We start from the raw sequence: 13,987 nt of genomic DNA, 5'->3' as shown, positions 1-13,987 counted from the left end.
GAGTTTTTCAAGGAGTTTGCCAAGAAGAAGGAAAGATGGAGGATAATGTTTACATGGACCTTAGCAAGACCTCTGACAAAGTCATGCGTGAAAGACTGGTCCAGAAGGTTAAGTTGCTTGGCTGTCAGGATGAACTAGGCATTTGGATTCAACATTAGCTCAGTAGGAGAAGTCAAGAGTGGTAGTAGATGGTTGTCTCTCTGACTGGAAGCCTGTGACTACTGAAGTGCTGCTGGAATTGATTGGTCTGTTGTTGTTTATAATCTATACTAAATTAGATAATGTAATAAACTGGATCAGCAAATTTGTGGATGACACCAAGATTGGGGGCATAGTGAACAGTGAGGAAGGCTGTCATAGTTTGAAGTGTGATCTTGACCAGCTGGAAAATGAGCTGAGAAATAACAGGTGGAATTTAATGTAGACAAATGTGAGGTGTTGCACTTTGGGGGACAAACCAATGAATGCATATCGAACGGTAGGGGAATGGGGTATGCAGTAGAGCAATAGGACTAGGGAATATAGATCCATAATTCCTTGAAGTGGCATCACAAGTAGTTAGGGTCATAGAGAGAACTTTTGGCACATTGGCCTTCATAAATTAGGACATTAAGTAAAGGAGTTGAGATGTTACGTTGAAGTTGTACAAGATGTTTGTGTTGCAAAATATAGAGTACTGTATTGCGTGCAGTTCTGGTCACCTGCCTACAATAAGCTTGAAAGGGTGCAGAGAAAATTTACAAGCGTGTAGCTGAGACTTGAGAATCTGAGTTGTTTAAGGGGAAGGTTGAATATGTTATGAATTTATTTCCTGGAATACAGGAGAATGAGGTGAGAACTTGGAGGCATACAAAATTGAGCAGATATAGATGGGCTGAATGCATACAGGCTTTTTCCCCTCGGCAACATTGGTTTAAGATCAAAGATGAAACATTTAAGGGGAATATGAAGGGGAAATTCTTCACTCAGAATGTGGTGTGAGTGTGGAACAAGCTGCCAGTAGAGTGGTAGATAAGGTTCAATGGTAACACTGAAGAGAGGTTTGGATAGGTACATTAAGTTCCTCTCATCTAGGGAGATTGTGCAGGTCGGTGGAATTAGGCAGAAGCTCAGGTCAGCATGGACTAGATGGGCCAGAGGGTTTGTTACTATGGACATAGAGCACAGAAATCTACAGCACATTACAGGTCCTTCAACCCGCATGTTGTGCCGACCATGTAACCTACTCTAGAGACTGCCTAGAATTTCCCTAGTGCATAACCCTCTGTTTTTCTAAGCTCCATGTATCTATCTAAGAGGCTTTTAAAAGATCCTACTGTTTCTGCTTCCACCACTGCCACTGGCAGTGCATTGCACACACTCTGTGTCAAAAACTTACCCCTGACATCCCCTCGGTACATCTTTCCTCAAACTTCCTACAAGCTGTCTCTACTTGTGCTCCAACCTCTCCATTCACTGCCTCTTCACTTCGGTTCACACCCCCACTGCAGATCTAGTTTAAACCCTCCCCAATAGCATTAGCAAACCTCCCTGCCAGGATATTGGTCCCCCTCAGATTCAAGTGCAACTCGTCCTTTTTTTTACAAGTCACACCTGTCCCAGAAGAGGTCCAGAAACCTGAATCCCTGCCCCCTGCTCCAATCCCTCAGCCATGCATTTGTCCTCCACCTCATTCTATTCCTATACTCACTGTCATGTGGCACAGGCAGTAATCCTGAGATTATTACCTTTGAGGTCTTGCTTCTCAACTTTTTAACTCCCTGTAGTGTCTTTTCAGGGCCTCCTCCCTTTTCCTACCTATGTTGTTGGCACCAATATGTACCACGACCTCTGGCTGTTCTCCTTCTCACTTCAGGATATTGTGGACGCGATCAGAAACATCGCGGACCCTGGCACCTGGGAGGCAAACTACCATCCGTTTTTCTTTCCTGCGTCCACAGAATCGCCTGTCTGACCCCCTAACTATAGAGTTCCCTATCACTGCTGCCATCCTCTTCCTTTCTCTACCCTTCTGAGCCACAAGGCCAGACTCTGTGCCAGAAGCACAGCCACTGCTGCTTCCCCCAGGTAGGTCTCCACCTCCCCCAACAGTACTCAAGCAGGAGTACTTATTGTTAAGGGGTCAGCCGCAGGGGTACTCTCTAGTATCTGACTCTTGCCCTTCCCTATCCTGACTGTTACCCACTTATCTGTCTTCTGAGGCCCCGGTGTGACTACTTGCCTATAGCTCCTATCTATCACCGCCTCACTTACCCTAACAAGCTGAAGGTCATTGAGCTGCAGCTCTAGTTCCCTAATTCTGTCTCTAAGGAGCTTCAGCTCAATGCACCTGGCACAGATGTGGCCATCAGGTAGGCTGGAAGTCTCCTGGACATCCCACATCTGACACCCAGAACAGAAAACTGACTTTGCAGTCATATCCACTACTTTTGTTGGAGGGGGGGAAAAAAGTAATGTACCTTGCCTAGGCCCGCCCTCGCCAAAGCCCTGTTACTGTGACTTGCACTACTCGGACTACTGCTCGCTAGACAGTGTCTCTCTTTTATTTCAGAGCTTTCTCAGTGTCCTTGAGAAGATGATGAGCTACTGAGTCTGTGCAATTCTCCCCGATCTGTGCGAAGCTCACTCTCTTTTCGAATCGATTGATCCGCCGCTAGTGTGCCGAGCCCTGCGAAACGCTCCTTTTTAAAACTTTTCTCCCAGACCTGTGCAAAGCGCTGTCTCTCTTTGAATTGATTGGTCCGCTGCTAATGTACTATAATGATATAGTACTATGACTCTGAATGCCACCTTCATTCATTAATCCAATTTCTCTATGTTTCTTGATTATCACGGAAATTATCATCTATTTTACTTTGAATATACTTAACACCCAAATATAGTCATCTGGGAGCAGGTATTCCAAAAGAAAATCATAACCAGTTGACCAAGGAAATTTCTCCTCTGTCCTGAATATTCTTAGTCTTTGACAATTAGTTCTAGTTAAGGACAACAACACTTTTCCAGCAACAATCTTATCCCATTGCTCAAAATTCTTATGATTAATTAAGACCACACTATCCCTTTCTCATAAATGTGCATTATCAAGTTCCCTACAATACAATTAGATTCTTCCTTGGAGAAGGAGATCAAAATTTTACATTTTATTCCAGTTGTGAACTTTCCAAGGTCTTATAATTTTAGTAATTTTACTCTCTAACTCAATCATATTATAATGCTAGCACCACACTAACTTTCTGCTTTGCCTCCTATATTTGCTTATTAACTTGTGAGTCCTTTGGATTCTCATAATTAGAAAAACATACATATTTTATTTTTATTTTCCTTCCAACATGGGCAGCTTCATATAGGCCCACATTATCCCCTATCATACTATGCTCTTGATCACTCATTTAACCCAACTACATCATTCTGGAGGTTGTTTCCTGCTCAGTTTAATTTTATAAGACAGTTGGAAAAGTTGCATTTGGTCCTGTCATCTAAATCATTGACACATTTTAATTAACTAATCCTTGCTGTGTTCCACTATTTGCAATATGCCAACCCACAAAAATCCTGTATATTAGTACACTTTTTGTCCAAAAATTACTCTCAAATCCATGCCAGTGCATCTAATCCATTTCTTTATTTCCTAACCTATTGAGCCATAGCTAGTAAAATGCTTTTTGAAAATTTCTTATTAAACCTAATGCTTTATTTCCTCTTATCTATCCTATTATAAACCTTTAATGGATTTTACAAACACAATTTCATTTTCATCAATACCTATTAATTTGCTCCTGTTGTCCATCATATCAAGACTTAAGTCTTTATGCCATAATCTTCATAGAATCTAGCCATTTACTTTCTTTTCTTTTCAGACTACGGGCTTAATTTGCTTCTCTTTCATGCTGCTCCTCATGTACCTCAACCTTAAAAATCATATTTGATACTTTAAAATCTGTAGAGGTCATTCTAAAATATAGAGAATTGAGCAAAATGAAAACCAATACTTCTGCTATTTTGCACCTCAGTTAAATTGTAGGCTGTAGTTTATTTGGTCGAGGAGATACCTTTAAGGTCTCAGTGTTATTAACTCTTCTGATTCCCCAGCATTTCCAGAATAGCTTTAATGCTTTCAGTGAAAATGTATGATGTAAGCTATTTGCTGACCTCTGTCACTTCCGTATTTCTTGTTCCAATTACTCTTCAAATTGAAGCCATGTTTACGTTCAATCATCGTTTCTATTTATATCTGGAAAAAATTACAAGCTGTTTTTGTCTCTTGCTGGTTTACTTTCAATCAACTTTCCTTCAGTTTCTTGAATTCTAAAATCGTCTTTCTGCAGGTTTATTACTTTTTAAACATTGAAGATCTCAACCATAGTTGACATGGACCATATTCCCTGTGGGGACTTAATCCCTTAAGTATATTGTTATCCAGAAAACACAACAATCTACAAATCTGTGAACAGGAATGAGATAAGGGCGATGGACGTAGATAAAGCAAAAGTCTTTGTTCTTATCATGTGATTGCAGTAATAAAGGCAACAATTTTGTGAGACTGTCCTTGCAGCCATCATTTTGTGAATTGTTTGAACTGGTTCTTGCTCAAGGATAGTTTAATCAGAGCAATTGAATGTGGACACAAGGAGTTTCTGCTAATGATCTACTAAACCTGAGACTATTCTGAAATAAAAAACTGTTTATATGTAAAATGGGAGTCTTGTGATTGGTTTAGACCAGTCTGAGTTGGACAGAACAAAATAAATCACCCAAGGAACAAGGCTAGGGGATTGGACCATAAGGTAATACTGTTTTTAGCCTTGTGCCAGATCCAATAAGAAGCAGACACAGGTCAATCAGATGACCCTGAGCCAGTCAGTTTGAAACATTATTGACTGATCTAAAAAGAAAAAGAATGAGAATGGAGGATTTCAGGAGCTCAGGCTGTGACAACTCTGTGGAGACCAACTTTCACAGAAGTGAATGGCCCCACTTTGGAAATATTGAGATTGCATTTGGAATAAGAAGTATACCTAGCCAGTGTAGACTCCTTTTCCCGGTTATTACGTTTTCTCTTCTTTGGTTGTTTATGGAGGGTCAGGTAAACCTAGTCGGTATGCACACAGGTATTCAGTTGTGTAAATTCAAGTGTTTGGGAACTGAGGTAATAAAGGTACTGGTTGGTAAACAGAGATTCTCTCTGTGCCTAACTGATCATCATCGTTGAGGCTAAATCCGTGTAACAGAATTGGCGTCCCTGTGAGTGGGCTTGAAGATAAATCTTTGTGTTGAGTCAGCAGGGAACTCGAATGGACTACACCGGTGAGGTACAGAGGGATCTGGGGCTGGGTGGTTAGCTGTTACTAATCCAAATTTACATGGGCAGAGAAGTATGGATTTGATGGATATGAACCAGTTTCAGTTGAAGTGTGAGAAAGTAGTTAAAGAGTAAACAAGAGGAAGAAGCTCAAGTAGCCAAGAAAAAAAGTGGCGTGATTAAGGACACAGTGCGGTGATTTAAAGACTACAATGAATGTGATATAGAAATTAGTACATGAAAAGAAAAGTAACACGGATGGTCAATGTGTCTAAGGCAGACAGAAGTTGCAGAGCCAACTTGCTGCTCTGAGAGGGAAAAATTGTGCTTTTGGATCTGAATGGGGGCAGGAAGGTGAATTTGGAAATTATAGATTGGAGTGATGTAACAGATGAGGCAACCAGATACGGTCATTTTATTTATTTATATATCTATTGCGATATGGCGTGGAATTGACCCTTCCAGCCCTTCGAGCTGCACCGCCCAGCAACCTCCAGTTTAATCCTAGGCTAATCATGCGATGATTTACAATGACCAATTAACGTACCTACCGGTATGCTTTTAGACTGGGAGGAAATGGGAGCACCCGGAGGAAACCCACGTGGTCGTGGGGAGAACATGCAAACTCCTTACAGACAGCGGTGGGACCATCCTGCTGAGAATCCACTGCTGATGCTACTGTCAGCAAGAATGGCCACCCTAGTTACTATCAGAGAGGAAGGAGCCAGCTCACGATACCAAAAACAGAATATAACGTACACTACCCCATTCAGGTACAGCAGTTGAGGGATATTGCTGAGGATATTAGGACGTAGCTGGCTGTGGATTTTCCTAGGAAGCTGTTCTAAGCAATTAGGAGAGATTTGCTTACTCATCTATTGGGTGCACTCTGTTACTACCCATAACAGACAATATTGTATTCTAAAAGTGCTCATTTGTTCCCCCAGTGTGTTGCTATGTTTCTGTCAAAATGGAGTGCAAACACATTATAATCTTTCCTCAGCATCATCTAGATCATCATGTATTGTTCTTTGAAAGATGCGTCAAAGTTTTTCTCAGTGGGAATTTACTTGCAAAAGTTCAAGCATGGATTTTTGTTTCGTCTTGTGTGTGTTTTTGGTTTGTGTTTCTTTATTTGTTTTCCATATAATTGGTTTTAGAGAGACACTAGTCATGTGGAATCCAGGTTAAGGTGATGGAAATCTGTGCTGCTCTATTCTGGATATGAGGTGCCTGGATTTCAGATGAAAATCTGCATTTGGAGAAATTAGTTATTGTGGGCATGGAAATTGGGAATTTGAAATTAACGTTTGGAAATTGGAATATTTGGGTCGCAATCCTAAAAGTTGTTTTTACTAACACGAATGCTTTCTTTTTACAGAACATGAAAGATGTTGCTCAAGACTTCTGACATTGATTTTGAGATTGAGTTTCTTTGGAAAATAATTTTGATGTAATCATATGTTTGTCACGTAAACTACAAATGAAAGTTCAATTTAAATAGTGGGCTGGTCCAAAAAGCAGTTCAGCATTAACTCCTTCACCATCTTAAAGCACACATTTACAGTGTCTATCTGCTGCTGGATGCTCGAAATTAAAATAACTTGATCAATAACTTGATGTAGTCGTAAAGTGTATTAAAGTATCTGCCTCCTTGTATATTGTACTAGAGAACCACATGGGTATCAGGATATGACAGCAATGATCCCAGGGGACCATTTATATCAAAACAAAAAGGAGGAGATGGAGAGATTGGATAAAGTAAAAAGCACAAAGGAAAATCTCTATCTTGTAGATGGTTTCTCTCCAGAAGGAGAGGAGAACGAACTGTGGGATATACGTGAGGGTGAAAGAATACCCAAAAGCTCACTGAAAAATATTCCAAGCAGGAATAAAAAGGCAAACAAGTATGTAAAACAAGGTGTTGTAAATGGACAGAGCAGTTGCAGATTGGCCATGTTGGAAGACAGAAGGAGCAACAGGTTAAGGTTATGGATTTGGGAGAAGAAAAATAAATAAGTACTAACTGATAGAAGGAGCAGGGTCAGAAATATACAAAGAGCACAAGGGAGTGCTTACTAAAGACTGAGTGGTCCTTTGTGAAATTTGTGGTTCCAAAGGGGGGAATAGGTACTTTATTGATCCCAAAAGAAATTACAGTGTCACAGTAGCATTACAAGTGAACAGATCAAATATACAAATATTAGGTGAGAAGTAAGAAAGAATTTTTAAAAAAAGTTGCCTCAAACAGTCTAACAGGAGGGGGTCATCACTTCCCCAGCTATAGGTTGAGTCATTATAGAGCCTAATGGCCAAAGGTAAGACTGACTTCATATTGTGCTCTTTGGAGCAGGGCAGTTGTCTTGATCTATTACTAAAAGTGCTCCTCTATTCAGCTAAGGTGCAGGCGGAGGGTGAGGAACATTGTCTAAAATTGCCAGGATTTTCCGTAGGGTTCTTTGTTCTGCTTGGCATCACCCGTGTTGATGCCATTGCCTCAGCACACCACTGCATAGGAGATTGTACTGGCGGCAACAGACTGGTAGAACGTGAAGGAAAGGACCTCAGTCTCCTCAGGAAGTAGAGGCGACTCTGCTCCTTCTTGTACACAGCCTCTGTGTTGGTGCTCCACTCAAGTCTGTCATCCAGGTGCACCCTCAGCTACTTGTAGGTCCTTGCCACATCCATGTTCCCACCATCAATATTGACAGGGAGCAATCTTCCTAAAGTCCATCAACATCTCCTTTGTCTTACTGATGTTGAGCTGCAGATGATTCAGCTTGCACCATTTGACAAAGTCCCAATGACCCATTGGTACCATGATCTATGGGGATAACAGGGAGCACTAAGTGCCCTGGAAACACCAAATGAAAGTGTAAACCTTTAAACCCAAGATTTCATTTAACCTGAGATGAAGAAAATGTATTTTGTTGCAGTGGAATTAATCATGACTGTGGCTATGTTCGGTCTTGCTCTAGCCATTACAGCAGACAAATGTGTCAACAGTGATGTCAATACTTGGAACTTTTCTTGGTGTAATGTGGGGCAAACAAAGGAGGAAGAGCGATTTGAATTTGTGTTATGCTGGGATGGGATGTGCCTGGGTACAAATGTACAGTTCTTGTATAAAATTCTAGGGATGTCATTGCTTCCAGAGGGTGTAATAATTAGTCAGTCTTTAGGGCCAGTTATTGGGCAGCCTTCAGGTAATGATGGCCATGGTAAGATTACAGTTCTTTGGGATCACACTTGTGTGAATGTAGAGATGGACTCTGTTTCTTGGAAGGCACAATTGCAAGATTGAATACAAGATCATGGAAATGATGGCAGATTGTCCTGTTTATCCTTGGAAAAGGAAATACCAGAAAAATTTACAAAAAAGGACACTCCTCACTAATGCAGATTGAAAGTCTCTCTATTATGGCAGAGATGATCCAAAGGGAAACCAGGAAAGACCCCACACTGTCTTAGGTGTACATGACCATCCAAAATGGCTGGAATGTGCAGCAATAATTCCAGTTTCCCTATGTTTATCAGCGTTGAGATGAACTTGCCCTTGATGGGGGTTGCCTTGTGCGTGGATTGAGAGTTGTTGTATCATCCAAGCTGAGAGCTAAAGTGTAGGAGGAGCTACATGCTGGTCATCTAGGTGTGGTCAAAATGAAAGTGTTGGCTTGAAGCTTTGTCTGGTGGCCTGGGATAGATCAGCAGATGGAGCAGGTTCATATGGATTTTGCCAGACCATTCATGGGCACTGAGTTCTTGAGTAGTGGATGCAGCTACAAAGTGGCCAGAAGTGTTCCCAACAACACACATCAAAGTTGCTGGTGAACGCAGCAGGCCAGGCAGCATCTCTAGGAAGAGGTACAGTCGACGTTTCAGGCCGAGACCCTTCGTCAAGACTCCTAAGTGTTCCCAATAGCCTCCACCTCAGCCTTACACCCTGTTGATGTGTTGAGAAGCCTCTTCTCAAGGTCTGGTGTTCCAGAACACTTAGTCAGAGATAATAGACCACAGTTTATGGCAGAACAGTTTCAGTCATTCCTAAAAATGAATGGAATAAGACATATTACATCTGCACTCTGCCACCCAGTTGCAACTGGCTTAACAGAAAGTTTTGTCCAACATATAAAAAACACACTTCGATCAATGTCAGCAGAACACACTACACTGACAATGAATCAGAAGCTCGCCAACTTCCTCCTTGTTCATCGCAATGCAGCACACTGCACGACCAACAACTCACCAGCCTTACACTTCCTCCCTTACCACCATTCAGGGCCCCAAACAGTCCTTCCAGGTGAGGCAACACTTCACCTGTGAGTTGGCTGGGGTGATATACTGCGTTCGGTGCTCCCGATGTGGCCTTTTATATATTGGCGAGACCCGACGCAGACTGGGAGACCGCTTTGCTGAACATCTATGCTCTGTCCACCAGAGAAAGCAGGATCTCCCAGTGGCCACACATTTTAATTCCACATCCCATTCCCATTCTGACATCCTCTGGGTCCCCCCCCCCCACCCGCCCTTGCCTTTCTTCCCGGACCTCCTGTCCCATGATCCTCTCTTATCCCTTTTGCCTATCACCTGTCCAGCTCTTGGCTCCATCCCTCCCCCTCCTGTCTTCTCCTATCATTTTGGATCTCCCCCTCCCCCTCCAACTTTCAAATCCTTTACTCACTCTTCCTTCAGTTAGTCCTGACGAAGGGTCTCGGCCTGAAACGTCGACTGCATCTCTTCCTAGAGATGCTTCCTGGCCTGCTGCGTTCACCAGCAACTTTGATGTGTGTTGCTTGAATTTCCAGCATCTGCAGAATTCCTGTTGTTAACTCACCAGCCATGCTGTTCCTGGGTTGTCCCTTGCACTCCTGCTTGGATCTCCTCAAACCCAATCTCAGAAGGGGTATGCAAGACAAACAGCTGGGACAAACTGAAGGCTCCCCAAACAAGGAGGTTCAGTGCTTCACTCCTAATCAAGCAGTCCTGCCAAGAGACTGAAGACGTGATCAAAAGTGGGTACTTGGAAAGATAAAGGACAGAACTGGATCACTCTCCTACACAGTGGAGATTGTGTCATCTCCAGATGATATCAGACACATCAGTCATTTGGGGAGAGTAGAGTCAATTGTTAGAAAAGAGAAGTGGTTACCTCTGTCAGAACCAGTTCCTGCATTCTCAGAGTCTACTCCTACAACCACCACGGAAGAGGCCCCAGAACCTGACATTGTTTCACAGCCCCATGTGTCACCTGCCAAGCAGAGTGAACCCCCTTGTCAGGAAAGGCATGATCTCACAACAGTAAGAAATTTTCCACCGTGATTAAATCTTTAGACTTGAATGGGACCATTTAAGATATTACTAGGGTATGGATAGCTGTATAGAAGTTGTATTATATAGTATACAGTGTATATAATTGAGATGTATTCTCTATTGATTTGAAGTTTATAGCTAAGCAGGGAGGAGTGTTGTGTATTTCAATAGGTACATTTAATGTCAGAGAAACGTATACAATATACATCCTGAAATTCTTTTTCTTTGCATGCATCCATGAAAACAGGAGTGCCCCAAAGAATGAATGACAGTTAAACTTTAGAATCCCAAAGCCCCCCCCAGCTCCCCCTCCCACGCAGAAGCAGCAGCAAGGCAATGACCCGCCCTCCCCCACGTTAAAAAAAACCTGAGCCCTCGGTGTCTTCCACCAAGCGCTCGAGCGTGCAGCAAAGCAATAAAGACAGTGACTTGCAGTACCCCAAAGACTTAGTTCAGTATTATTTGAGCAAACTTTTGTGTGTGTGTGTGTGTGTGTGTGTATATATAAAAAATTCTTCATTTAATAATTCATTGAGTTACATGTATAAATATGTGAATTGCATATGTCATCATGTACCACATGATATGGGTGTGCCTCACTTAAAGTAAACATGAAGTTAGACCCACATTTTGAACTTACAAAATGAAACAGAATACCATACAATAGATGATTTGGTAAGGATATTTCTTTATACCTTTCCAAGCCTTTTTTGAACACATATGAACAATGATAATTAAGTATCCCAGTCTACTAATTTGGCTATGCTTTCCGGAGGTACAAAACTGAATTACTATGGCTATGAATTACAGAGTGACCCAGTTAAATTAATATAAGGTCGAAAGTGTTTGATGTGCAGAGCTATGATTCTGACCAACCTGATACTTGGTTCAGAGGGGATTTAATCACTTTATTATTAATGAGCACTCTGACAGATTTATGATAATTATCATGTGAAATGCTGAATCTTCCTGTGAGCTGAAAGCAAGGTTTTTTTAGAATTACTCTAAAAAATGGCTGAGTCTTTTCTTTATTTTGTTTTTGTGTGTTTCCTTAGAATGACATCTACGAGTGGTCTCGGGATCACCGGGTACATCACAAATACTCGGAATCCAATGCCGACCCTCACAATGCCACTCGTGGGTTCTTCTTTTCTCATATTGGCTGGCTGTTTGTTCGTAAGCACCCGGACGTGGCAGAAAAAGGAAAGAAGCTGGATGTCAGTGACCTCCTTGCTGATCCTGTTGTTGTGTTCCAGAGAAAGTAAGCACTGGAGGAGTGAGGGAAAACATGGGGAATATATTGTAATACTTGCTCTGCTAATAATAAATATTGAAGATTATTTTTTTTTACCTTTTAAAGAGATTTTACTCAAGCAATCATAACTGTAACCTGGTGTCCGGGGATTATGGAGATTTCAAACTATTTTTAAGTTCAGAGTATATTTTTTATCAAAGTATGTGTACATTATACAACCTTGAGAGAGAGAAAAAAGACTGTTTAACACCCAATGTGCAGGGAATAAAAACCACATCATGCCCATAAAAAAAAAGAACCCATTTTTAAAAAAAGAATAAAATAACCCATTAAAAAAACAGTCATACACCCAACGTGCAATGAAAACATAGCATCATGCAAACAGTAACCACAAGTAAATAGCGTTTCTGAACTGAAGTCCACAGAGGAAAGTCCCAAAGTTCAGTGCAGAGCTGAGTAAATGTCTTACCATTTATGATTACTTGCGATTTTCTCCTTCCCTCAGAAACGGGGAACGTATGTTGTTAGTGGTAGAGTTTTTGGTATTCCTATTTGAGTAACAATGTGTAAGTTGAATTACAAACTTCTTAAAAAAATAAGTGTTCATGCCAATGTTTGCAGTTTACAGTGGGCAGTCTGAGCTATTTACAACTCAACTGATAAATACACTTACTCAGGTTCCATCTCCTGCATTGAGCACTGATTAATATTACTGGTATCATTCCTTGTGGATGTGGAGTGATGAGCCTGAGTGACTGTATCTTACAAATATCTCGGTGATAATGAAGCTGAATTTTTTTTTAACATACTGTGTCATTTCAGAATCGGATTTCCTGTCTATGTTAGCTGAAAATGTCAGCAATTCTGACATGGGAATAACTGGATTTCTTTTATTTCTACAGTATTACAAATTTAAATCAGCTATTTGCATTACTCTGCAATAAAAAGATCATTAAATTATTCCCTTTAGGAAAAAAAAGAGAAAAGATGCTTATTTATTTATTCTGGAAACTCTGCAGTGTTTGCTGAATTGTGTACATGCCCGTCAGAGCAGTGCTCAAAATCATGACTAGCGTCTCCTGTGCTTGGAAGTGATCAAACGCGTGCTCTATGATCCTCATTAGCATTAAGGAATTTTTTTCTTTTATTTTGGGTATCATGTAACAAAGTGCTAATGCAGACCTGTGGAACCAATCTTCACCCTATCTCTAATGGGAGCAACAGCAGACTTCTTCATTCTTTAATTGCCCAATTCTTATGTGTTCGTTAAAACACCACCTTTCATCTGTTTGCCCTGTCTCTTGGTTGAATGATCTGCAATTGGGACTGTCCTGAGACATTGCCTTCCTGCCAGACAGCTTGCCTACTTGTTCATATGTAATCTTTGACCATTGATAGGCTCTGAGATGGGACAACTTCAAAACAAGGCTTAATTTGCCCATCAACTGACATGTTAACTCTTTTTTTCCTTACAGGTGCTGCCTGATCTGAGTATTTCCACCATGCTGTCTTTATTTAGATTTTCCAACACTAGAGGTTTCTTTTGCTTTTCTAATTCCATCCTCATCTAATATCCACATTTCAAATGAAATATTGAGTAATGTTCGTCTTTGGCAATTCAGGCGTATTTTGCTTTTTTGCACCCTTGTTGGGGATAAGTAGCTTGATTCAGATTGGAAAACAAATGTGAGATGTTACATGTCCCCTAGAAACGTAGTTATCCAGCATGAAAGCATTAGGTACCTTTTACATAAACTTAAGTGGCGGAGCAGCAAACACCAGTCACATGCTGGACCTTAGCATGTAACAGGTCTGATGGGTAGATAAATTTACCCTGACTGGTAGTGACATTGTTCACAGTAGTTGGTAGAATATTCACTGCCCACTTCTCACAATGGTGCAGAGAATCCAAAAGATCAAATCAGTCATTGGCAGAGGTGGGGTGGGGGGAGGTCAATCATTTAACTGCTATATTTATACTGTTACCAGTTTTAACTGTAGCTGCCAGAGATGACATAAGGTTGGAGGCTGGTATAAAATGGGGTTGGTGTACAATGGGCAGTAAATCTGACACCATTGCTCAGAGTTAAAATTGTCCTTTCTATTTCTGACTTATTGTA

General features: G+C 41.2%; 1 protein-coding gene across 2 annotated transcripts in view; it reads left to right on the top strand.

Annotated features, from left to right (window-relative positions):
- Positions 1–13,987, top strand: part of LOC134344139 (stearoyl-CoA desaturase 5-like) — a 101,113-nt gene that overhangs the window by 55,094 nt on the left and 32,032 nt on the right. For both annotated transcript variants that reach the window (XM_063043451.1, XM_063043452.1), the window contains exon 3: positions 11,668–11,873. In XM_063043451.1, the coding sequence (XP_062899521.1) occupies positions 11,668–11,873 (206 nt within the window). The remainder of the gene's footprint in view (positions 1–11,667; positions 11,874–13,987) is intronic.

Source organism: Mobula hypostoma, chromosome 3 (genome assembly GCF_963921235.1).
Source record: "Mobula hypostoma chromosome 3, sMobHyp1.1, whole genome shotgun sequence".
NCBI classification, from domain to species: Eukaryota; Metazoa; Chordata; class Chondrichthyes; order Myliobatiformes; family Myliobatidae; genus Mobula; species Mobula hypostoma.
This window is presented reverse-complemented; position numbering and strand designations above follow the sequence as displayed.